Source organism: Carcharhinus amblyrhynchos, chromosome 12 (genome assembly GCF_965287045.1).
Source record: "Carcharhinus amblyrhynchos chromosome 12, sCarAmb.v2.hapA, whole genome shotgun sequence".
NCBI lineage: Eukaryota > Metazoa > Chordata > Chondrichthyes > Carcharhiniformes > Carcharhinidae > Carcharhinus > Carcharhinus amblyrhynchos.
The window spans coordinates 65,168,938-65,196,208 of record NC_137335.1 but is presented as its reverse complement, the minus strand read 5'-3'; the positions used below and the strand labels follow the sequence as shown (position 1 = coordinate 65,196,208).

At 42.4% G+C, this 27,271-nt stretch overlaps 1 protein-coding gene across 1 annotated transcript in view; it reads right to left on the bottom strand.

The window, feature by feature from the left end:
• LOC145351047 (tetratricopeptide repeat protein 7A-like) overlaps window positions 1-27,271 on the bottom strand; it is a 252,791-nt gene that overhangs the window by 134,771 nt on the left and 90,749 nt on the right. Inside the window, exon 11 of the mRNA XM_080200649.1 lies at window positions 13,148-13,252. Within this exon, the coding sequence (XP_080056775.1) occupies window positions 13,148-13,252 (105 nt within the window). The remainder of the gene's footprint in view (window positions 1-13,147; window positions 13,253-27,271) is intronic.

Sequence of the window (27,271 nt, the reverse complement as noted above, 5' to 3'; positions counted from 1 at the left end):
CAATTAAAAGATGAATTCACAGAAAAGAACCTGTGGTCTGAATGTAAAATGGCTATGATATCAATCACTTGTGCCTACTGTTTATTAATAATTAAGATATTAGCTTCCTTCTTATGCCAATTAACCTGCTATCTCATCATGTTGTGGACTAGCCTGCAGTACATTAATTTTCCTATTGAAAACTGAGCTGGATTTAATGAAAAATGTCTCCTTTTATTCTCCCATCAGCACTCCTGGTCTCCTTATGCTGCACTCCACCTGCAAGCAAGAGAGGAGGAAGAAGGTGGACAACTTGCCCCTGGCTACCTGAGAATCTTACAGTTTCTATATATGTGTTTGCATTCTCACAGAATAGCCCACTCGTTTTGTGACATGTATCTATTCCCCAGCTCCAAAAAGGTTGTACATCACTGCTCTAGGGAACGAAGCTGCAGATTGATTTGTTTCCATAGCAACTCTTTGTACCAGTGTGAATTCAATGAATTCACAAAACATAGCACTCACTATCACACCCAAGGGAGCTTGCAGCCTTTTAATGGAGCATGTTAATACTTATTTTTTTTAAATTCAAAAAACTCTCCTGAAGGTACCAAACACACTGACTGGGAATTGAATTTTTTTTAAATCAAAATCCCTCCTGGAAGTGCCGATTCACCTCCAGTACCTTACCCTTGGGTGTCAATCTTTTGTAATTTGTTCAGGTAGCGTGTGTCATCAAGCTGATTGCAATCCTAACCCCACAAATGGCAACTTTAGAGCCACATTCACTGGAGAACTATTAAGAATTCCAGATAACGCACAAAGCGTTGCGTAGATATGCCCGAAAGCATATAATTTAGGTGGAATTAAATGGCCCTATTATGATGGTTTATTCTTAAGGTTTTACATTACAGCCGCAATGCAGTCAAATGGGAATTCCCATGCAATGATTTCCTGTAAAATATACAGTGCATTACATTGACAAGGGAGCTTTTCAATATGTTCACCGCAAGAGTGAATCTGCTGGTTTATCAGTGTTGTTGTTCCGTGACCCAAACACTGCAACTCAATTGTAAAAAAACATTCAGCAAAAAAAAAAGCAGAATATGCTGGAACTGTATGTCAGAATGATCAGCAGCTAAAAGTGCAAGATTGGTTAATGTCTCAGGTGAAAGCTTTCATCAGAAGTGACAGAATAGTGCTGAATCCATTCTTTTATATAAAATTAAACAGAGGGGAGAGCAACAGAGAGATCCAGGGTTAAAATATATAACTATTTTTACCAAATTGAACATTGGCTTTTACCTTTTTTATTCATTTGTGGGACATAGGCGTTGCTGGCTGGCCAGCATTTATTGTAAAAAGTCTGACAACACCAGGTTTTAGTCCAACCTATTTATTTGATAATATACTCGCAAGCTTTCGAGTTAGCCCCTTCGTCAGGTGAATGGAGAGTTCTGGCCTCAGACAGAGCATATAAAGCACAGACAGTTTAGCTTTATATGCTCTGTCTGAGGCCAGAACTCTCCATTCACCTGACGAAGGGGCTAACCCGAAAGCTTGCGAGTATATTATCAAATAAATAGGTTGGACTAAAACCTGGTGTTGTCAGACTTTTTACTGTGTTTACGCCAGTCCAACGCCGGCATACCCACATCAGCATTTATTGCCCATCCCTAGTTGCCCCAGGGCAATTGAGAGTCAACCACATCACTGTGGCTCTGGAGTCATATGTAGGTCAGGCCAGGTAAGGATGGCAGATTTCCTTTCCTAAAGACATTAGTGAACCAGATGATTTTTTCCGACAATCGACAATGGTTTCATGGTCATCAGAAGACTCTTAACTCTGGACATTTTTTATTGAATTCAAATTCCACCATCTGCCATGGCAGGATTTGAACCCGGGTTCTCTGAACATGAGCTGAGTTTCTGGATTAATAGTCTAGTGATAATACTGCCAATCTTTTGTCCCCTTCTTTTGCGTTCCTTTCCACACCACAAGTTTATTTAAATTTAAACCTAGTAAAGGGATTTCTTCACCTTCACAATACCAGCTCTAAGCCAGGCCAAAAAATTGGCCTTTTTTTCTCCCTTTCAGATGCTGAATTATTTGCTGTGTACTTCCCATACTTGCTGATTTTATTTCTGACTTCCAGCATTTATGATTTTACTCTCAGATCACCATCTGAACATCCAGTGCTGACTAGACAAGAACGACAAAAATAAAACATAAATCATCAGGAGGACAGGGCTCTTATTCACTTTTGCTGGAACTAGGCCAAGATGATTGGAAGCTTTTAAATGCAGGAGTTAAAAAGAGTATTCGAAACAGCTTTCAAAGAAATCAATTTTCTTTCAGTGTAAATGTAAGGGGAAAAAAATCCACAATTATTCTTGCACATCCAGACTGACTACTCAATGAGCAAAAGCCAGGGAGCAATAAGATTACCTGATGACATGAAGCCAGACTGCTCCACGGAGATATATTAGGACTTCAAAGCCAAAGCCGCTGCCAAAGTGCAGTTTAACTATCATATTTTCAGCATTTATTAGCACTTCTCTCCCATCTCAGACTTTATTAAAACAGGATAATTAATTAATGGCATTTAATCTCCTTTAATCTACCAACAGTTTCTCAAAATTCTTTTTAACCAACCCCTGATTATGGTGATGATTTATTTATATATATTAAAAAACTCAGAAGTCAGCACAAGCTGCTTTCCTTCTGGAGAAAACAGCAAACAATTCCAGAAGGAGCTTTCAAGGGCAAAGCATGGATAACAGGCAGAGCCACGTTAGTTCTCCTCATATGCAAACAACCTGAAAACTATCCAACCTGGCAGATGTGTTTGAAAATCCTTTTGGTTCACATCTTTCTTTTCACACCCACTCATTTCTACATCACATTCCTCTCACTCAGTAAACCTGTGCAGCAGCGTCATTATTTGCAGCTCTCAGAGACAGTATAGATGTCACATATGAGAGGAACTGAATTCTTTTAGCTTCATTTCAGTTTTCCTTGAACTCTCCATTGAGTATCATGGGAGGATTGTTGGTATTGATAATGCTGCAGGTGAGCAGTCAACTCACCTTGCAGAGAGGATGCAGTCACAGCAGATAGAAAGACACTGAGAAGAATTTAATGCCCTCTCCTGAGGTGTGTTTAAAAGTGGGCGGTGGGGCAGTTACCCAGGCAGGCGGGTTCTGTCTGAGGACCACCCTCTGCCCCAATTAAGACCAGGTAGAGAGGCTCAGGGATTGCTGTCCTCATAGGAAAGGCAAATGGAACATTGGCCTTTATTTCAAGGCAATGGATTGTAAAAATAGGGAAATCTTGCTAAAATTATACAAGGCACTAGGTAGACCACATCTGGAAACCATGAATATAGCTTTGGTCTCCTTATCTAAGGAAAGATACACTGGAATTGGAGGCAGTCAGGGAAGGTTGATGCTGGGTATGGAGAGATTTTCTTAATGAGATGAGGTTGAGTAGGTTGGACTGTATTCATTGGAATTTAAAAGAATGAGAGGCAACCTTATTGAAAGGTATAGGATTCTCAGGGGAATTAACATCTCAAGGGACGTAGGGAGGCTGTTTCCCCTTATGAAGGAGTCCAGGGAACAGTGTGAGTGACCCTAGTTGTCAGGAAGGTAGAGGGGTGGGAGTGAAAAGGTGAGCCTGTGGAAAGCCAACATCCTGGCCTTTCTTTGGTGTCCCCAGGTACCCTTTAGCCAATGACTGTCCCCACGACACTCATCCCACCCTCACTCCTCTGTGGCTTAGGTCCTTTATGGATCCCACCTCAGATGGATGCATTAAAGGCAGATACAACTGCTCCTCCAGTGGCCCTGATGAGCAGATGGTCTCTAATATAGCCCCCTGATCCCAGGGAAGGTTTATTATGGTCACTGGCCACTTAACTGCTGACTGGAAATTAATAAGGCGGATCTTCCCCAAAAGGAGGTGACATAGGGCTCTCACTGGCTTTCCAGCTGGCCAGCGAAGCTCCCATTGCCTGGGTTAAATTCTGCCCACTGTTTTAATTGCTAGGCAAAGCAGTGATCATAGCAGGTTAAATACATTACTTCCCTTTCATCTCTCAGATCTGAGTTGAAATTTCGCCTGGACACGTTGGATGAAACATACAAGTTGTAACATTCAAATTTTTGAAAAACATATAATTACACAGAAATCATTCACAAAAACTTGCCATTTGGCTCAACTGGGCTATATTCCCCAGCTTGTCATCCCGCAGCATCCTAATTTGTTTTGTGCACCTTCACACTTTTTTTCCCCTCGGGAATGAAATTTTATAAAGATTTTTTGCAGGCTGCTCAACAATCTGCTCTGATCCGCACGATCACTCCTTCCATGGCCAACAAGCCCTGGAGCGGGATTTGAACCCGGACTCGTGGCTTAGGAGTGTTACCAACTGAGCCACCTGAGCTCAATATCTGAATGCTTCTGTGGCATAATCCTTTCATTGCCTCAACATCCTCCTTATTGACTGGAATCCAAAACTGAACACAGTACTTTAACAATACTCTACTCAAGCTTTATACAGATTCACAATTGCATCTTAACTACGATATTCTAAGCTATTTTCTGAACCTTTTGAGATGCAATATTAATGCCTTATGAACAGGAACATTAAGAGCCTCTGCTTTTCCAAATGATCCCACTTCCCCCTTTCAAAGTATAATTATTAATTTCATTATTTTGACCAATAGGTAGCACTTTATATTTATGGAAATTAAATTCCATCTGCCAATTCACAGAATACTGCAATGCAGGGGAGGCCATTCGGCCCATCTGGTCTGCACCAACAACAGTCTCACCCAGGCCTGATAACTGCTACCCCACGCATTTACCCTGTTAGTCTGCCTGACACTAAGAGCCAATCAGCCTAACCTGCACATCTTTGGACTGCACCTGGAGGAAGCCCATGCAGGCACAGGGAGAATCTGCAAACTCTACGCAGTCATCCGAGGCCAGAATTGAACCTGGGATCCTGGTGCTGTGAGACAGCAGTGTTGACCACTGTGCCACTGTGTCTCTTCCCCCACCACCCCTCCCCATTCCACTATCAATATCTTTTGGTTCTCATAATTCTGCCCCCAACTCCAGAATAATCTGCATATTTAGATACCAATCCCTCTAGTCCATTTAGTCTACATCCAAATCTTTGATATATACAGTGAACAGAAGCAGACACAGATTGAAGCTTCCAGAACACCCACTATATCCCCTGTTGTAGATTCATCTGCCGATTTGGGCACCACTCCCTCTAGCCCATTTAGCCTACATTCAAATCATTGAAGTACACAGTGAACAGAAGCAGACACAGGTAGAAACTTCCAGAACACCCACTATATCCCCTGTTGTAGATTCATCTGCCGATTTGGACACCACTCCCTCAAGCCCAGGCTTGGCCAACCTTTTAATTTGGGGTTGTCACAATTACAATTCTTTTCATTCAAGGGGCAGACGAGCAAATTCAGGCACAATTTTAAACATGAATGTTTTAAAAAAAATCGATGTCAAAGCAATAAATTGATAATTTTTTAAACGTAATTGATAAAAATGACCATTAAAAAGTGTCAAGACAGCAGAATTAACCAATTAAACCAAGTTCTGTATTTTTAAGAAGCAGACCTAGAGAGATATAGACTAGGCCCCAATTCATGGTCACCAGAGAAGGGGCTGGGTGCCAGGCCAAGCTAAGGAGTTGGATTTAACTGACGCTGATCATGCATGTGTTTCTAGTGACACACATTCCATGCTGGCCTTCATCAAATTCACACAAAAAGCATGAGTCAGAAGTGGGTTGCCTCTTTTCCTGGGTTTTACTTTTCTCCTGACCTGCTCTGTGGATAGGCATTTGGGGAGGCAGTAGGAAGAGGGTACAGTGTGTGCGTGTCTGAATAAATACTAGCCTCAGGATTCCCACTCACTGTCCTAGCCAGACCCACTCACTGGCCGGGATTTTATGGTTTTGCTCGTCCCAAAACCATAAAATCCTATGAGGTTAAAAGGCCTTTCCGTGACCTGCGCTGCTCACCTGCTCTGATTCCCGTGGCACCAGGACAGTAAAATTCCTGCCACTCTCTCAACAAAATCACACATTCTCTCACCTAAACTTGCTCACTCACACACACTCACCCAAACTTACTCACTCTCAACCTCACACAGAATTGCTCATTCACTCTCCCTCCAAGTTTACTCAGTCACTCACTCTTGTCTAAATTTGCTCACTCACTAACTTTCCTTCACCCAAATTCACACTGTCAATCCAGATCCCGGAGCTGAAGGCCTGGATGTGGATTCTTGGTAAAGTCATCTGAAAGAAACCCTTGTGTGGGAGAAGATTTCAAAGATTGTTCATCACGTGATGATTGGAAACTCTCATGTAGAAGGAAGCCAGAGTTCCAGTCAGATTAGTTGGCTCACAGTATGACAAACATCTGAGGGGACATGATGAGAAATCCAAAGAAGTTGCTTTGGGTGGCATCTGCCATTTGGATTCAGAACGTGGTGCGTCTAGCCACAGTTGGCCTGCCATGGACTGTCCCCCTAGCAAGAACATAATAATGTAAGATATATTTTCTACCTTGTATTATTCTTAAAAGTTTGTGTACGATCGTGAAGAAATAGGTGGGGTAAAGGAGTAGTATGTTATAGTCAATCTTGTCATCTTGATAAATGTTTAATTCTTTTGTTAAATGTTGATTGGCAGTCCTGTGACTCTGTTCAACCTTATCTCTAAACAAAAAAATAATAAAGTCACAGTCCACTGAACCAGGGTTCCGTTCCTGGGCCTAACTGTTCAGTAGTAACATCAGCTGGGATCAGAACAGCTGGTTAATGTATACACAGGATAACAAGACGACAAACTAAACTGACATCAGCTGCATTGCCGGATAGAGAATTTAGAACAGCCTTCCATTCCCATACAGTTAATATCCTTCTGACAATTACAGTTGTTACATTAAAGCAGGACAGTTGGGTTGCCAGTAATAAGCACTGAAAAGACATCCATACCAAAAGCACTATGACACACCAGAACCTTCTAAACAGGTCTTACCAGTGGTTCATGGTAACACTTGGCTGAGTCAGAAAACCTTTTAAATTTTTATGAAGCAATTTGAAAATTTTTTCTCCTACAGGCATTGACCATGGCAGTGCAAAGGTCGAGGTACTAGTTACCTTCTAGCATTCCATACAAGTAGTCATTCTTCATGTGATCACATTCAGTGAATATTGTCAGGCTGTTTCACTATAAGGCATAATGCTGTTTATACTCCCATCTTTGCGCTTCCTACAGCAGCTGCCACTGCTTAGCAATCACCCTGATGATTTTTTTTCACCCTGCAGTGTCACTCTAGCAACAACAGCTAACTTCCGAGCCCAGGAATCACGTTTTATGGCCTTGCTACACACTGGGTGAGATTTCACCAACTCTCAAGTGACAGGCTAGGAAGCACAGAGCAGTTCAGGAGTGGGGGGCTGTAAAGTGCCAGAGAATCTTATCAGGATGGCTTACTGACACAGTCCCAAAGTCAGGACAGTTATCGGCAACGTGAGTGGCATTAGCTCAATCCATCCCACCACCAACCAGAGGCGGGAGAAAGGTCAATTTGAATTATTATACGTCCAAATGAGAGCCATTTTCCCAGATGCATGGAGGCAACATCCCAGCAACTTCCAGGAGGATTTAAAATTTATTTATTAGTATCACAACTAGGCTTACATTAGCAGTGCAATGAAGTTACTGTGAAAATCCCACAGTTGCCACACTCCATCACCTGTTCAGATACACTGAGGGAGAATTTACCATAGCCAATGCACCTAACCAGCACGTCTTTTGGACTGTGGGAGGAAGCCAAAGCACCAGGAGGAAATCCACAAAGACATGGGGAGAACATGCAGACTCTGCACAGACAGTCACCCAAGCCAGGACTCGAACTCGGGTCTCACGTGCTGTGAGGCAGCAGTGCTAACCACTGTCGCCCCCAGAAGGGCAAAGGCCGGGTTGAAAACGAAGGAACGAAGGTAAGGTGATTCCGGAAACAGTGGTTAGCTAAGGGGCAAGCTCGTATTTTAAAAGCCTGCGGATTGTAGAAGGGAGGGAAGATTGAGGGAACTAAATTTGGAATACGGGTTAGAGTCGAAAGCTGCACAATAAATCAGTTCTTAATATTGACTGAAACAAGGCTGCTGGAAGAACATCTGTAGAATAGAATATTTGATACCTGGACAACCGAGAGAGAAAAATTGGAGAAATATTACTTTGCACAGACAGTGACCCAAGCAGGGAATCGAATCTGGGTCCCTAGTGCTGAGAGGCAGAAGTGCTAACCACTGTGCCACCCCCAGAGGCAAAAATGGAAGACAAACTTATATTTATATAGCACCTTTCATGACCTCAGGAGTACCCAAAGTACTTTCCAGCCAATTAAGTACTTTTGAAATGTAATACTATGGGAATATTGGAAGTGTGGCAGCCAATTGTGCACTCAACAAGGTTCAACATCGGAGATGAAGATCAGGTTATTTGATTAAGTGATGTAGATTCTGTGAAAAATATTGGCCTGGCCACCAGGAAAATCTCCCCTACTTTATTGTCCAAATAGTCCCACTGTGTTTTTTTTTGTCCACCTGATTCTTGATTTGATTTATTATTATTAGCATACAGTGAAAAGTATTGTTTATTGCATGCTATACAGACAAAGCATACCATTCATAGAGAAGGAGAGGACAGAGTGCAGAATGTAGTGTTACAGTCATAGCTAGAGCGTAGAGAAAGATCAACTTTGTGCGAGGCAAGTCCAGTCAGAAGTCTGATGGCAGCAGGGAAGAAGCTATTCTTCAGTCAGCTGATACGTGTCCTCAGACCTTTGTATCTTTTTCCTGACTGAAGAAGGTGAAAAAGAGAATGTCCAGGGTCGTGGGATCATTAATTATGCTGGCTACTTTGCCAAGGCAGCAGGAAGTGTAGACAGACAGTCAGTCAGAGCCTCAGTTTAACAACTAATCCGAAAGACCCCCTTCAGTATTGCACTGGAGCACCAGTCTAGATCATTGTGCACTAGTTTCTGCAGCGGGATTTGAACTCACATCCATCCAACTCAGAGGCAACCAACTGAGCTATGGCTGATACAGAATTAGATTTCCAGCCACATTTTGCACCACAGGGTAACTATAAACTGCGCCTGGGTTTGTAATGGGGGTCAAGGAGAAAAAGAATTAGCCAGGGTTCTGATCCTGCATGATGTCCGTTATCTCGAGTAGATGCCAGGCAAGGATAGGACAAGCAATCGAGCAGCCTGACAGTAGGCACTTAGACTCTGCAGAATGGCCCCTTGAGAATGCGTCAGTATCCATGGACGTACGAACAGAATTTTCTTGGGTGTGGAGATAAGGGAGGCTGAAAATCACAGAGAGTCACACAAAGAACGAACAAAATTACAGCACAGGAAGAGGCCCTTCAGCTCTTCAAGCCTGCACCAACCATGCTGCCCAACTAAACTAAAACCCCCTACTCTTCTGGGGAGCATATCCCCCTATACCCATCCTCTTCACGTATTTGTCAAGATGCCCCTTAAAAGTCACTATCGTATCTGCTTCCACTACCTGGCTGGCTTCTCAACACATTCCGGCCGCTAGGAAGATTTTCCATGGCAGGCAGGAATGGGGATTAGCTGCCCGCTGCAAGGTGGTGAATAGCCAATTTAAATAATTAGAGTCTTACATATGGGCGATTTAGCAGGCCCACTGCAGAGCAGCATTTCCAGCATTTGAGGAGGCTAGGGCTCTATCAAAGATAGACGCCGAAAACCTCCAAGCTTGTCTGCAGCTGGGATTTTCCACTGCCACCACAGTGAATGGAATTTTGGCTGATCACTGACTTCTTCATTCTCGTTGGCAGTGGGGTTGCCATGGATGAGGCTCCAAACCCCAAACAGGCCAGCAGCACAGGCAGTACCAGCAGCCCAACATTACAGCTGGAGGAATTTCTCTTCATTGCCAGGGGCCTGCCTACTTAAACCCTCAGAATTTATATTTAAATTTATGCCTCCAAGTACAACCCCATTTAGAGTCATAAAGGTTTACAGCATGGAAACAGGTCCTTCGGCCTATTTGAGACCCTTGAGGTCTCCAGCCATGCCTCTGCAATTTCCATATCTTTGGAGAGGCTGTCAAGTCTCTACAGCTGCCAATCCTGTGATTGTATCTTTAGCATCAGAAATCCACCTGCTATCCTTGCTAGGGGGGTGAACTTGGAGATAGCCGTTAAGGAGCTAATTCTTGGAAAATAGCTCAGCAAGGATTGCACAAAGAACAACAGTAACTGCAGGCAGGGACATCTCTTCCCACAGGGAGCAGAAAAGATGTCCTTTCCCTCTTGTATTTGGGGCAAGTTAGACACCAGTACTGATTGGAAACAGGCGGTCACCCAGTTTCTCTAGGTATGTGAACCAGGGGTGGCTCAGTGAGTTGGTGGGGGAGTGGGGTAAATCTGGCAGAAATAAACTCTGTGCACACCATCTCAAATCTGAAAATTAAAAAAAGGTTCAGCACTAGGACTGGTATGACCAAACAACTAATTAATTACATCTGAAGCCCATTTACAGAACCTTAATGTCAATTTCTCTCCCTGTTACCCAGTGAGAATCAATCAGAAATACTAATTATCCAATCCCCACCCCCACAAACTTTTAACAAGACTGCACATTTGGAAGTGCTGACAAAGAACATAAAAGTAGCGTTTCTCCTTGAAAATTTCAAGAGAAGGTTCAGAATTGCAGGTGCTGTTTGATTATACCACAGAAACTTTATTAGGGACTGCAGAGGCCAATGCAGATCCTGTCAATAATAATTAACCTTCCTGACTCTGGCTACCACCTCTGCAGCATAGCTGATACGCCCATTTGAGTCTCTCTCTGAACTATACATGATTAAAATAGATGAAATGCTGACTACATATTCAGCTGAGAGCCTCACATTGCACTGCAGACGGGCAAAATAGGCAACTTGCCAAGTTTTTAAATGCATGTGGTCATTTTTTTTAAATCCTTTAGCACTTCCAGCTAATCTGCCTGCTGGCAAGAGATCATAAAAGTAGCAGAATTAGTAAAGGGGTTATCATTTTTTTAAAAATTAAATAATCAGCTTTGCAAGTTTTCATGGATTTGCTTTAGGAAAAGACCACAAAACTTGCACGTAAAATTGTTTAATCCAGGCCTGATCTCAACCTACAATATCTGTTTGGTGTTGGCCCTTCCCATTTCTCCTTCATTCTACAGAAGCTCCATTCCTCTTTATTTAAAAAAAAATCATTACACCTCCCCCAATGTTTTCATGTCTCTTCCCTGTCCCCCTTTCTAGAAAGTGCCAATGTACTTAGAACGTCAACATTAAAATACTTGGAACATCTCTTGACCCATACCATAATTAACCATTCTAATATGTCGTATCAAGCCCATTAAGAACGCTGCTCCCAAAAGACTGTGCGTCACTTGCACTGTCACAGACATTCATCGTCTTTTAATTGCTACGTTGGTGTAAGGCGGATTGGCAGGGGTGAACCACCTCAATAACATTTCCACAAAACCAAGGGTAAAAGTCTAGTACGCTCTCAAAACTCAACCGAATAAGTTCACAAAATCAATTTTGGAACCTATCGATATGTTATTAGACTTCTTCAAAGTATCCCTTTCATTGGTGGCAATTTTATCACTTCATACAAGAGCCAAGAAAGCGGGATAATGTCCGATTTCTCACCTCTCACAATCTTACTGGCACCACATGTCCAGTGCATTCAGCCTCCCACCCATCTCCGACAAGAGGCTGAATAGATTATTTAAATATATTTAAGTGTTCATTTTAATGTAATTGACGCAATTGTCTGGGCTCATTTGCCTTTGTGGCCTCGCAGGGAGAGGTTCTCTCTGGAGAGGATCACGAATGGCCCCCATGAACAGGGACCAGTTGTAATGGCCTCGCTGGTAGAACAGGAGGTCGTGAAGGCCCATCCCCGACCCCGGGACGTTGAAGCCAAGGGGTGGGGGGGACCCTTGGGCAGTGCCAGCCTGGCACCCTGAGTGCCAACCAGGTATCCTGGCACTGCAGTGTTGCAGCAGGACCTATGGTGGGACCAGGCCAATTGGGTAGAGAGGGGAGGGCCTGCTGCGACTCTGCATCATGATCAGTGGGAGGTTAGAGGAGGTTCAATTTCAGTGCTGGGGGTGAGGCACAAGGTGATTGGTCTGGGCAGCGAGAGGGAAATGGGGGCGATATTTTTAGGTGAGGTGCACTCATGATTGGCCACAGACCCCCATGATAGCTGAGGAGGGGGTGTTAAGTCATGGCCGGTTGCAGCAGCAGAGAGCTGACAGATCTCTCAGACCTGTCAGTTCTCTGCTGGCTGCCATTGCACATGTGCAGCCACAGGTCTGCACATGCGTAATGGCACCCTCTGTTGCCGCTGCAACCTTGCTGATGAATTAAGCCCCACCCCCTCCCTCTGGTGGCTAGAAACAATCTAGTCCAATTTTTTCTTCTCTAAGTGCGTAAGGTATGCAATTTGGGCTCGACCAAAAAATGGATCTGAAACCCTCCCATTTTCACACTAGCTAGACACTTTGAATTTCTCTCATAAAATTGCCACCATTGTTTTTGAACAGCAGAGCATAATGAAAGAAGCAACAGGATGTACGAACTGGACATGTTTGGTTTGTTAACAGAAGTTAGTGGATGTATTGTGACGTATTATGTTTCTGATAGACAGGGGAATTAAGGGGTATGCGGAGAAAGCGGGAAAGTGGAGCTGATCCACTTCAGATCAGCCATGATCTTACTGAATGGCGGGGCAGGCTCGAAGGGCTAGATGGCCTACTCCTGCTCCTACTTCTTATGTTCTTATGTAACTCAGAAAGTCAACACAAACCAAATTTCCCCTCAGGGTGTGTTAGTGATGCTGCAGCTCTGATAATCTGCAGCTGTTCAGCTCTATGGGGCCCTGTCTAGTAGTGGAAGTGTGTAGCCGCTCATGTCACCATGTCACAGAATAGTGATTCCCAAATAATAGGTGCAGAACTGTAACTTCCTCTCCCTGCTACTAAGGTGCAATATGTAAAACAACTTAGGTTGGGGGGGTATACTTACCCATTGCAGAGATCCAATGCAAACCTTGGCAGCCATGAGTGGTATGCTAGGATCATTAGGATGGAGTCTCCCACATTCTCGGAGAGCAGACACAGCCCAAGTTGACTGAAAATTAAGAGGATCCAAAATTACTTTTTCCTGGGAGTATTTTTCAGTATAATTTAGTTTCACATCATTTCAGAAATAAACCATTAACATGCCTACTGAAAGAAACATGTTATAATCTCCATAGAGACCATTAATTCTTAACAAGAAATTCAAACTTCCAGTTGATAGCTGAATGAAAGAGCAAAAGTCTTAAAATATGTGAAAGCTTATTGCATCAATCAGACTAAAAGAACCAAGATAAAAGCAAATGACTGTGGATGCTGGAATCTGAAACAAAAACAGAAAATGCTGGAAAACCTCAGCAGGTCTGACAGCGTCAGTGGAGAGAGAAGAGTTAATATTCAAGTCTGGATGACCCTTCATCAGAGCTGAAGGCAATAAAAAATAGAATGAGATTTATACTGTTGTGGTGAGGAGGTGGGGAAGCTGTGGGAGCTGGGTAGAGAACCAGCTGTTGATGGAGGTAGGGGAGATTGACAAAGGTGTCTTAAAAGCACTGTTAATAGAACCATAGAATCCCTACAGTACAGAAGGAGGCCATTCAGCCCATTGAGTCTGTACCAACCGCAATACCACTCAGGGCCTAACCCTGTAATCCCACACATTTACCCAGCTAATCCCCCTGACACTAAGGGCCAATCAACCTAACCTGAACATCTCTGGACTGTGGGAGGAAACCGGAGTACCCGGAGGAAACCCATGCAGACACAGGGAGATAAATAAATAATAGGAAACATAACTGTTGACAACCTGACATTCTCAACACCTTCAGAGACTACCGGTCAAACACTGTAAACTCAAATGATGCAGTCATTGTCTCCAAGCGTGAGCATCCTGCACTTTGTTTCTGCCAGAACAACTCAGGCCTCCCTTTAACCTATAACAGTCACATCACCCATTCATGGTGGTAGCAGACTACAGAACAGGTAACATGACATGCTTCTCCCTTCATTTACACTCAATTAAAAGTAATCTTATAAACCTTACAACTGTAACAAATAATTAAAACGCAGAATGCAAAACTTGACATTAATACCGGCTATGAAAAAAGTCTTCATTGCATCCAATAAAGAGCCACTTTCAGTGCAACATACTTAGCAAAAAATATGTTTACAGCATGAAAGAATCAGATGAGTTGTTCTCTCCTTCCTCCTGGTTAAGTTTCTCTTCTTTAATATTCTTTCTTATTTTTGAGGAGATGACTAATGCTGCCCTACTTCTCATAGCCAAAGGCAGATTTTTGGCACGCCTCACCCAAATAACCACTCAACATGTGTAGGGTTGCACAGCTAGTGTTAGCACACTATTCAATAATGGACTGGGGGGCAGGGAGTCTGGAGGATATTGCAGCCAGCTCTTGTCCAATGTCCACAAAAAAATTCCAAAGAGGAAATAATTACAGAGCAATCAGGAAATTGACTCCTGAATTATTTTTCCATCGCTGAAGGAAACTTCATGCCTCTATCACCGCCCAGGGTGAAATTAAAATTTATTAGTCACAAGTAGGTTTGCATTAACACTGCAATAAAGTTATTGTGAAAATCCCCTAGGCGGCAAACTTGGGCACCTATTCTGGCACAGTGAGGGAGAATTTAGCATTGTCAATGCACCTAACTTGCACACCTTTGGACTGTGGGAAGAAACCAGAGCACCCAGAGGAAACCCACGCAGACACGGGGAGAACATGCAAACTCCACACAGACACTGACCCAAGGCAGGAATTAAACCTGGGTCCCTGGCTCTGTGAGGCAGCAGCGCTAACCACTGTGCCACTATGCTGCCCCTAAGTCAGACGCAATAATAGAACAGGTGGTGGGTTTACCAGTGTCATCTGGGTGTTTCTTCCCTCATCATTTATTCCAATGCAATATTGTGCTTGTGTCACCATTGATCCCCTTTAAAGAACTAAAAGGAATGATTAGCATCCTGACCTTGAATTTCTCAATTTCCTGCTATAATTTTACACAGAAATGGTTCTTCAGGGATACACTGATCTCTTGTCAAAGTTACAGCAGGAATTAGGACAACTGTTGTGGTAATTTGGGATCTGTCTCTTTCCTTGTATTAACTGTTTTGAAATACTTCCTTGGACAGTAAATACTGATCATATAATTGGATCAGCTAACAATGAGTTGTTGCTGAGCCTGACGTTGAAATTTCTGAACGCATCAGGAAACTTGTTCATCAGAGTCGGCATGGTTTGATGAAGATAAGTTGTTTGGCTTATTTACTGGAGTTCTTCGAAGGTGTAACAAACAAAGTGGATAAATAGATGTAATATAACAGGATTTCCAGAATGCATCTGAAAAGGTGCCACACAAAAATTTAATGCACAAAACAAGAGCATATGGAGTCAGGAGTAATTTATTAATTTGGATAGAGGACTGGCCAACCAACAGAAAGCACAGAGTGGGGATAAATGGGTCTTTTTCTGGTTGGTAAGATGTAATTAGTGGGGTGCCAAAGGGTTCAGTCCTCAGGCCCCAACTATTCAAAATCTATATTAATGACTTGGATGTAGGGATAGAATGTATTATAGCCAAATTTGTAAATTACACTGAAATAGATGCAATGTGGAAATAAGAAATGTCCAGATGGATGTGGATAGGTTAAGTGATTGGGCAAAAATTTGGCAGATGCAGCTTAATGTAGGTAAGTATAACATTGTCCATTCTGGTCGGAAAAGTAGAAAGGCAACTTACCTTAACAGAGAGAAACTTCAGAGTGCTTCAGTGAAGAGGGATCTGGGTGTACTCATGCATGACTTGCAGAAAACTAATATGCAGAACAGCAAGTTATAAAGGCAGCAATTGAAATTTTGGCATTTATTGCTAAAGGTAGAATATAAAAGTAGGGACATGTTGCTGTTACTGTCCAAGGCATTAGTGAAACCGCACCTGGAATATTATGTACAGTTTTGGTTCCCTTACTTAAGGAAGGATGTAGTTGCATTGGAGGCAGCTCAGAGGAAGTCCACTAGATTAATTCTAGAGATGAGGGTTTGTCTTATGAGGAGAGAATTGAACAGTTTAGATCTATATTCTCTAGAGTTTAGAAGAACAAGATTTAATTGACGTGTACAAGATGATAAAGGGAAGTGGCAGGGTAGACACAGAGAAAATATTTTCTCTTGTGGGACAATCTAGAATGAAAGGTCATGGTTTTAGGGTAAGGGATAGCAGATTTGAAACAGGAATAAGGAGAAATTACTTCTTTCAAAGGGTCATGAATCTGTGGAATTCACTACCCCAGAGCATGCTAAATGCTGGACATTAATTAAAAATTTGTCTGTCTCAAATTTAATCAATGGGTTGAAGGGTTATGGAGGATAGGCAGGAAAGTGGAGTTGAGACCGAAATGAGATTGACTACTCCTGTTCCTAGTCCTGATGTTTTAATGAAACAGACAGTGTTAAGTAATTCCTATTTGTATTGTTGGGTATTAGAAATGAGGCATAGCTTTAAGTGTTTCTGTATTTGAAAGGGTTAATGGCTTCAGTTTGGTTTAGATGCATGCATGCATGATGATAAGGGTTTATGATGTGAAAGCAAACAGGGCTTAAAGAAAAACTAGGTTGTTACTTAGCAACCAAAGCCACCATAGGACAGCAAGAACTTTTGAACTGGTTGTAAACTGATGCCAGGAGAAGCTGGACAGTACAAGGGAGCTCCAAGGAATAGACTTCCCAAAATAAATATCCCTGAAACCAAGGAGTTGGGACAAAAATATGCCTCAGAAAGACAGTTAAGTTAAAGAAACAAAGAACATGAAGGTTCTGTTCAGGAAAACTCAAGTAGGAAGCAGAGAAAATGCCTGGAGTTAAAGAGACAGCTGCAAAAACCAAGTTTAAAGTCTGCTGGGAGAGAAGCTCGACATCCAAGGTATATCAGAAGTTTGGAGACATCTTAATGCAGTCTGTGAAACAGTAGTGTTCTATTGACAAGGCTGGATATCTGAAAGATTGTGTGGAAATTTGAATGCACATGCGAATCTAAGGGAGAGGAATTCCGAAAGGAGAGACTGAAATCTGGAGGTGGATCCTTGATGGAGGCATCCCAGAAATGCGTTGCATGGGGTAGATTGCAAGTGAGTTCTCCAAGGGTGGATTTGGAAAAACTCATGTGGAAGTCAGATTCCAGTGAGACCAGATGGGTCAGTGTGACAAACACTTTGGGGGATTTAATGAGAAATCCACAGAAGTTGTACTTAGTGGCATCCGTCACTTGGTTTCAGACTGTAATGTATCAGACCACAGTTGACCTGGTTACCTACTTACTGAGAACACTCTAAGATCATGTACTTTTGTAGTGAGTGGCGTGGTGGTACAGCTGTTCCCACTACTGCCTCAGAGCACCAAGAACTCGAGTTCGATTCCATGCTTGGGTGACTATCTGTGCAGAGTCTGCACATTCTCCCAGTATCTGTGTGAGTTTCCTCTGGGTACTCCGGGGTTTTCCCTTTGAGTCCAAAAATGTGCAGCGTAGGTGAATTGGCCATGCTAAGTTATCCCTTAGTGTCCCAGATATATAGGTTAGATGGCTTAGCCATGGTAAATATGTGAGGTTACAGGATAGGACTTTGGCAAGATACTCTGTCAGAGAGTCAGTGCAGACTCTATCAGCCAAATGGCCTCCTTCTATACTGTGGGGATTCTATGGTAAGACTATGAGCTATAAGAACATAAGAAATAGGAGCAGGAGTAGGCCATCTAGCCCTTCGAGCCTGCCCCGCCATTCAATAAGATCATGGCTGATCTGAAGTGGCTCAGTTCCACTTTCCTGCTTTCTCCCCATAACACTTAATTCCCTTGCCTACCAAAAACCTATCTACCCACGACTTAAATATATTTAGCGAGGTAGCCTCCACCACTTCAACGGGCAGAGAATTCCAGAGATTCACCACCCTTTGAGTGAAGAAGTTCCTCCTCAACTCTGTTCTAAACTGCCCCCCCTTATCTTGAGGCTGTGCCCTCTAGCCCTGCTGTCCTTTGAGCGGGAAGAACCTCTCCACCTCTACCCTATCCATCCCCTTCATCATCTTATACGTCTCAATAAGATCCCCCCTCATCCTTCTAAACTCCAACGAGTACAAGCCCAGTCTATCCAGCCTCTCTTCATATATTTTGTAACTTGTTTTAGCCTTACAAATTTGCGTACATCTGTTAAGATATAGGTGGGCATGAAGGAATTGTGTATATTAATCATTTCTTGTTTAATGAAAGTTTTGTTCTTTCGTTAAAAAGTTAATCAGCAGTCTTGGAGCTCTGTTCATCCATGTCTCTAAACAAAAAAATGTAAGTTATGATTTATTGAGCCAGGATTCCACTCTGGCATTGGACTGTCCAGCAGTATCAGCTGGATCATAACAAACTGAATAGTTGTAACTAGCTATGATTTACCTTGCAGAATTTCATTTGAAATTCCTTTCTGAGGAAGCAGAACTTACTGTTTCAAAGCAGGTTCATAAACAACATCAACGTAGCACTTACTGTCCAAGTGAAAATATTCCAAAAGTTAGGGGGAAGTGACAGGCAGAAAATGATAGGCTGTTAGCATTTAATTATAATTCATTCAAATGGTTTGACTTTTATAAATGAGGTAACGGTGGCATTCAAAATGTAAACAGTTATTTGTACTGGAATTTTTTTTCTCAGTCAGGACAGCATTTGCTTTCTATAGAAATAAAGCAAATATAAAAAGTTAGCATTTGAAAAAGAATGTTCTAAAGGAGAATAAATACATCCTTCACATCAGGCATCCAGTTCTGCTTGATGGATGAGGTAATTTCAGCCCAACATAGACCTCGCTCTGCTGCAGCTGCCATGTTACTATGGACTGCCGAGGTAGCAGATGTGTAAGAATGTGCTGCTGCACAATCAGATCACAATGTTCATCTTCTTGCAAAATTTCTCTGCCAAAGGCATCAAGTCCCTGCTGTGGTACCAGTCTATAGGTTAAAGTTCTTTTAGTAATCACTAGTCAGCTTACATTAACACTGCAGTAAAGTTACTGTGAAAATCCCTTAGTTGGCACACTCTGGTGCCTGTTTGGGTACACTGAGGGAGAATTTTGCATGGCCAATGCACCTAACCAGCCCATCTTTGGGACTGTGGGAGGAAACTGGAGCATCTGGAGGAACTCCATGCAGACATGAGAAGAACGTGCAGACTCCGCACAGACAGTGACCCAAGCCGGGAATCGAAACTAGGTCCCTGGCGCTGTGAGGCAGCAGTGCTAACCACTGTGCCACCCTTCTACAGGTTCTATACTTTAGCTCAATTGGGCATACATAAGAGATGCTGGTGAGCATTGGAAGCCAAAAGAGGAAAGGGACATCGCAGCGGTAACCAATACCATCACGTGGGCATCTTCAGCAGGAACTATTCATTCAGTGGGAGACAGAAATCCAGTGCTGCCATATCGTGACAGCTATCAGTTCTATATCCTCCCATTTCCCTCACTCCCACTAATGAAACAAACTCTAGACTCCAGGCCTCAGCTCAGCTAAATCTTAGCTTCCCCTTTCACAATTCTCAAAATTCCCAGGTTCTCCTCCATATTGGGGAGTCCATGGGAACCAATCCTCACCCTCACCAAATGCTGCCGAATCTTACAAATCAGCCCCTCCATGCCAGTGTGGGCAAATTCTATTTCAAGTAGAAGGGTTGGTAGCCATATAATGTAAATTACAGAATTTTGAAAATGTACATTTTGTACAGGAACACTGAGGCTTTGAAGAACATGTACAATTTTAAAAACTGGCAGTGCAAGTTGATAAGATTGTTAATGAAGCATATAGGTTACTGGGTTTATAAATAGATGCACATAATATAAAATACAGGGTACATGTAAAGAGATGCCAGAATTTTCTAAACCATTGGTTAGGTCTCAGCTGAAATATATGGATATTTTTGACACCACAATTCAATAGAGATGAAAAGGTCTTTCAAAGGATAGAGGAGTGGCACAATAGTTAGCATTGCTGCCTCAGTGCTAGGGACTCAGGTTCAATTTCCAGCTTGAGGCACTGTGCAGGGTCAGCACGTTCTCCCCATGCCTATGCAGGTTTGCTCCGGGTGCTCTGGTTTCGTCCCACAGTCCAAAAAAATGTGCTGGCTAGGCGCAATGGCCATGCTAAATTCCCCCCTCAGCGTACCCAAACAAGCACTGGAGTGTGGCGATGAGGAGATTTTCACAGTAACTTCACTGCAGTGTTAATATCAGCCCATTTATGACATTAATAAATAAACTTTAAAGAGATTCAGCTGGGCATAAGCTGTGATATAGGGTTTGTTATGAGAAGATTTGGTTTCAGTCCCTGCCACAATACAGAAACAGCTCTTAAAGTCACAAATGACATCCTGTGTGAATATGACAAAATTAAACTGTCCCACGTCATCCTTCTTGGCCTGCCCCTAACCTTTTATACCATCCTCCTCCGACAGACCTCCATTGTCAAGCTGCTGGTTGGAGCAGTTCTTATCTGGTTCCATTCTCATCTGATCAACCATAGCCAGAGAATTTCCTGCATTGATTTCTATTCCTCGATACCGCTGGTGTCCCCGAAGGGTCAATCCACGTACCTTTCTATTTCTCACCCACATGCTGCCCTTCGGCAACATCATCCAAAAGCACAGCATTAGTTTTCACATGTAGGTTGACAGCAACTGGCTTTACCTCTCCACCACCTCTCTCGACTCTTCCACTCTCTCAAAATTATCAGACAGCTTCTCCCGACATTCAGTACTGGATGAGCAGAAATTTCAATTCAAAGTGAGGAAGAGGGAAGCTACGTTGTTCGGCCTTCCTACAAACTCCATTTCCTAGCCACTCTCTCCCCAGATAACTGAGGCAGAACCAGACTGTTTACAACGTTGGTGTCACATTCGATCTCCAGTGAGCTTTCAACTACATATCTACACTATGATGTGGCCTGAGTCTGCCCCTGCATTAGCTCATCTGCTACTGAAACCCTCATCCACGCCTTTATCACTAGACTAGACTATTCCAAAGAACAAAGAAAATTACAGCACAGGAACAGGCCCTCAAGCCTGCACCGACTATTCCAGTTCACCCATTCTACCCTCCATAAATCAACGGTTATGCCATACTCTGCTGTCTGTGTCCTTACTCTTCTCCGCTTCTCCATCTTGCTTTTTTTTCCTTTAATTTGTTCCTTGAAACTGATCTTTTTGAACAAGCTTATCATCTGCTCTAAAGTCTCCTTATGTGGCTTGATATCAAATTTTGTCTGATAATAATCCTTGGGACACCTTATATTAAAGGCACTACGATTCCAAAGATGTGCGGGTTAGGTTGATTGACCATACTTAATTGACCCTGGTGTCAGAGGGAATAGCAGGGCAAATATGTGAGGTTATGGGAATAGGGCCTGGGTGGGATTGTGGTCAGCGCAGACTTGATGAGCCAAATGGCCTCCTTCTTCACTGCAGGCATTCTATTCTATTCTAAGTTGCATTTGGTGTTGAGTGGTTGGTAAAGTTAGAAATGTTTGCCATGTAAAGGAAAAAGTTGAGTGTGATCTAATGGAGGTTAAAAAGAGTAGAAAAGAAGGAAAAAATCTTTCTAGTGCGCATTCCCTCCAGTATCTGGAGATATAAAATTATTCACCAATAAAAAAATTGAAAATGGAGATGAAGGGAATTTTTTTCATTTGGATTTACTGAGATTGGCATGTTCCACTTGGGAATCTGGACAGTTCCTCAAAGATGTTGAACTTACAAAGTTCAGAGAAATGTCAGGATGTGTGACTAAACCAGATTCCTCATTCTTAAAGTCAGGCACAATGTCCTGCAGGTTTCTAAGATTCAACGATCCAGAAAACACAGAATTCATGTAAGCGGCAAAAGAACCATAGGCGACAAAAGGAAAAAAATTATAGTACACAAAGAGTTGTTATGATCTGCAATGCACTGCCTGAACAGATGGTAGTAGATTGAATAACAACTTTTAAAATGAAATTGGATAAAAGCCTGAAGGGGTGACATTTCCAGAGTTATGGGTAAAGAACAATGGGAATGGAAGTAGAGCTCTTTCCAACACCTGGCATAGGTGAGAAAGGCCAAATGGGTTCCTTCCATGCTGTATCATTCTATGATTCTATTCACTAGTTGGTTGCCAAAGTGAAGCATCTGCATGTGTGAACAGGCTTCAAAGCATTTCCCATACAATTATACCTGATGCAGCATTTTCTCCCCTTCTTCCGATCACAATCGCCCAGATCTTAGTGTGTCTGGAAAGTTGGAGATTGGATATATTCCTCCCCCACCTACCACCATCCTCTTCACTGCAACTCTTCCAACCATCCCACCCGCACTATGGGACCCCTCTAAAAAAAGTCTCCAACTCTGAGTTAGAATCAGGGACTTCAGACAATTCCAACTTACCTGACTGTTACTCAGGAAATTGTTTGACTTAAAAATCCTAGTCCAACTCCTGGATAACTATACAATTGCTCCCCCGCCCCCTTCACTCATATTGACAACTCAACCTGACCCTTTGACTATCCCTCAACATCTGTCCCATGCCCCACTTCACCAAACACCAACACCCCTCCACTGACTCTCCCGTCTTTCTCCATGCCGTCCCAACTGAGTACCCTTTCAAATTACTTACAATCCTGACTTGGAAATATATTACCATTCCTTCAATGTCATTGGATCAAAATCCTGGAACTTCCTCCTTAACAGCACTGTACGTGCACCTACAATTCAGAGACAGCCACCACCTTCACATGGGCAATTAGGGATGGGCAATAAATGCTGGCCTGGCCAGCAATGTCCACATCCTGTAAATTAATTTAAAAAATTGACCAAGGCTCATGAGGGTCAGCCGGGAAAGCTAAAATACACAAAAATGTATATTACTGAGTCCTTTTTGCAACCTCTGATATTTATTACAACCATGTAACATTAGTCATTACTTTATGCAGGCAAAATATACATCAACATTCTGCATGTTTCTAAAATCTTTAAATGAATTGCTGTCTTTCCTCCATCAGGAATCTCACTGAACAGAAATTGTATTTGGTGGTGTACATGGGTCTGAAATGGAGAAAGACATCAGTCCATTTCCTGTTCTTGATGATGCTGTAAAAATTGCTGGGGCGGCATGGTGGCACAGTGGTTAGCACTGCTGCCTCACAGTGCCACGTACCTGGGTTCGATTCCCAGCTTGGGTCACTGTCTCTACAAAGGTCGCATGTTCTCCCTGTGTCTGCATGGGTTTCCTCCAAGTGCTCTGGTTTTCTCCCACCGTCCAAAGATGTGCAGGTTTGGTGAATTGGCCATGATAAATTCTCCCTCAGTGTACCGAACAGGCGCCGGGTGTGCGGATTAGGGGATTTCCACAGTAATTTCATTGCAGTTTTAATGTAAGCCTACTTGTGACTAATAAATAGATATAAATAAAACAATAAACAACATGGAGTAGAAAAATTCTGGCCCATCCAGAACTTGCACCTGCCCTCTAGACCCCATCTCTCTTTACTGCTGAGTGCAGGGCAGCACCAGATATTTAGAATCATTACTGAATGAATGAAGGGAGTAGGAGAAATGTCATCATGCAGAATAGTTAGTGCATGAAATGCCTTACAACAGTAGAAGCAGTGCCCATGAATGCATTTTTAAGAAGTGGATAAATATTTGAGAAAGAAAAATGTAAATAGGTTAGGGAAAAGGGTAGTCCTTTTAGAGAGGAGGCACAAGGATGATGTGCTATGTATTGTGGTCAGGAGAGATCACTTTGTATATTAATAATTATGCAAAATAATCAATAGTGTCTCTGCCAGACCGTCTCTCTAATTCCCCAACATTTACTTAATTTCCTATTAACGGCTTCTGTAGTATGACTAATCAACTGCAACTATTGATGGCAAGCGTCTGGACAATTTAATATTTGGCAAGACCTAAAGATGCACAGTCATCTTTAAACTGCCTCAGAGCCGATATCATTAATTCATAACAAAAAAGAAATTAGGTCAGCATTCAGGAAGCATTTTCAGCCCAGTCCCTTGACTTCTTGCTAAAGTAGGAAGGTGTTATTTGAGGACAAATGTTCACTGGGGAAAATAAAAGTTTTGTTAGTCATTTTGGCAAATGTGCGTAAAAACACTGACATGCTTACACAATTAGCAGAATGCTAATGTTTTGTGTCAGCATGCAATCCTAGTTCACTTTATTGGATCAAGAATCTCTAACTACTCAAACAACACTGCCTCCTGCCAATACAATATCACCATGCAAGATGGCCACCAATACCCGTCTGTGCATGCATGCTGATTGGCACATCTGCAGAAATCCAATGATGTCACTGCTGGAGCCTGCAGCCTGAAATTCAATCAGAGAATTGTTATGGCTCAGGAGGAGGCCATTTGGCCCATCATGTCTGCACCAGCTCTTCAAATGAGCAATTCACCCAGTACCAATAGCCTCCTTCTCCCTGTAATCTATGATTCTGTAATCCTGTAAAAAGTCTGACAACACCAGGTTTTAGTCCAACCTATTTATTTGATAATATACTCACAAGCTTTCGAGGGACACCCTCTTCGTCAGGTGAATGGAGAGTTCTCTCCATTCACCTGACGAAGAGGGTGTCCCTCGAAAGCTTGTGAGTATATTATCAAATAAATAGGTTGGACTAAAACCTGGTGTTGTCAGACTTTTTACTGTGTTTACGCCAGTCCAACGCCGGCATACCCACATCATGTCTATAATCCTGTACATTCTTCCTTTTCAGATAACAGTCCTATTCACTTTTGAATGCTTCAATTGATTCTGCCTCCGTCGCATTCTCAGGCAATGCATTCCAAACTCTAACCACTGCGTAAAAACGTTTTCCCCCATATTACTTGAACTTCTTTTACAAATTACTTTAAATTTGTGCTCTCTTGTTCTCGATCCTTTCATGAGTGGGAATAGTTTTTCCCTATCTACTCCTTCCAGTTTCCTCATGATTTTGAATATCTCTAACAAATCTCCTCTCAACCTTCCTTTCTCTAAGGAAAACAGTCCTAACTTTTCCAATCTATTTTTGTAACTGAAATTCCTCATCCTGGAATCATTTGTGTGAACCTCTTCTGCACCTTCTATAATGCTTTCTTATCCTTCCTAATGTGCTGTGCCCACAACTGGATGCAATACTCCAACTGAGAGCAAACTAGTGACTGAAACAAATTCAATACAATTTTACTGTTCTTGTACCCTATACCTCTATTAAACAAATCGCAGGATACTGCATGCTTTTTTAACTGCTCTCACAACCTTCCCTTCCGCCTCAATGTTTTATACACATGTACATCCAGATCCCTCTGCTCCTCCACCTCCTTTTCTTAGTTGTACTCTTTATTTTATATTGTTATTTGTCACATTATTCAGTGATTCAAAATGAATCACTTCACACTTCTTTGAACTTCATCTGTGTATTCTACCAATTTTTTTATGTCCCTTTGGAGGTTTACACAAGAGTTCATAATTCTGCCAAGTTTTGTGTCTGCAAACTTCGAAACACCAATACCTACACCATTCATATACGTCAGGGTAAGCATGGGTCCCAACACTAATCCCTGGAAACTCCATTACAAACATTCCTCGAGAAAGAAAAATCACCCATAAACCTCCGTTTCCTGTTGTTTGGCCAATTCCGAATCCGTCTTGCCATTGACCCCTTTATTCCAGGAGTAGCATAAGGAGGAAGAATGAGGACAGGCAATATAGCCTAACACTCACAGCAACCTACAATCCACTCACATGACTGAGACGGTGAAACAGAGTTTAGAAGCACTGACCAGTGTGGCTGCAGTGAAATATCCCACAAGGAAAAGGTACAACTTCCCTGTCTGTAAATCCTTCCCTTCTACCCTGGTGTAAAGGGGCTTCCAAAGCTTATCCCGATCAGTCCAAGAGAGAAATTCACAGCATTCTCTCCTCTTGCTGCACTTTGTCCCTAAAAACATGGCAGCCACGCATGCATTCTGTTCCACTTTGCACTTATAAAGATGGAGGACATGCATGCACCATGCTGCACTTTGACCCTATAAAGATAGCAGCCACTAACCTGGCTTTACAATCAGCACAATTGGGCTTCAATGGCATTGGCAACAAACAGTCCTCAAACAACACTTACAAATTTCTATGGGTCAATACGTAGATTCAATAAATAAAACAAACCTGAAATCATTAATAATTTATTTCAATGGCTTATTAAATCCAACAGACATGGCACAATCAGCAGGATTTCCTCCCTATAGGAATGCATTTTCAATTTCATTTTCCATCATTTAGAAAAAGACAATTTTCTGTACTTCCATAGTGAATCAGAGTGCAATAAACAACAAACAGATTCAATACTTCTTGATGTTTTTATGAAAAAATAGAAACATTATATAATCATTTGTGCTGTATGTCAGGAAAGGGAATATAAGTCACACATTATTCCCAATTTTCTCCCTTCCTGAAGGCACCAGCTATTGCTGGCATATAATTCAACAGTTACCAGAAACAGCCTTTCATTTGCTCACTCAAGTGGCTATTTTTCATGTTGAGGTTGGAGAGTGTACTGGTGAGTTATTCAGCCATGGCTAACTCCATCCTGTTCCCACTTGCTGCTTGTTCATCTAGCTTTATTTTACAGTGGATTTGTATAGTTCCTTTCGGTTCATGGCACCCTTTCCCCTTCCCAATCTTTTCACCTTAGTGCTCCTTCGCCCTTCCCCTCTTCTTCAGTTTGAGGAGCCTCCTTCCCTTCTCCACTCCTTTCAATGTTTCTTTCTTCAATTTAGCATGATTCCTTCCCTTCATCTCACTAGCCCATAAGTGTAAACTGAGCCTACACCTTCCTTCACTGCCCCCCTTCAGTTTAACACAATCCCTTTTTCCCCTCCCCACTCATTTCAATTAAATGCATTTCCTTCTTTTCCTCCGCATCCCATTTTTTAACAGATTTCAGTTCTGAGGAAATGATTCTCAGTGACAATAAAACCATGTTGCAATTCCATCAT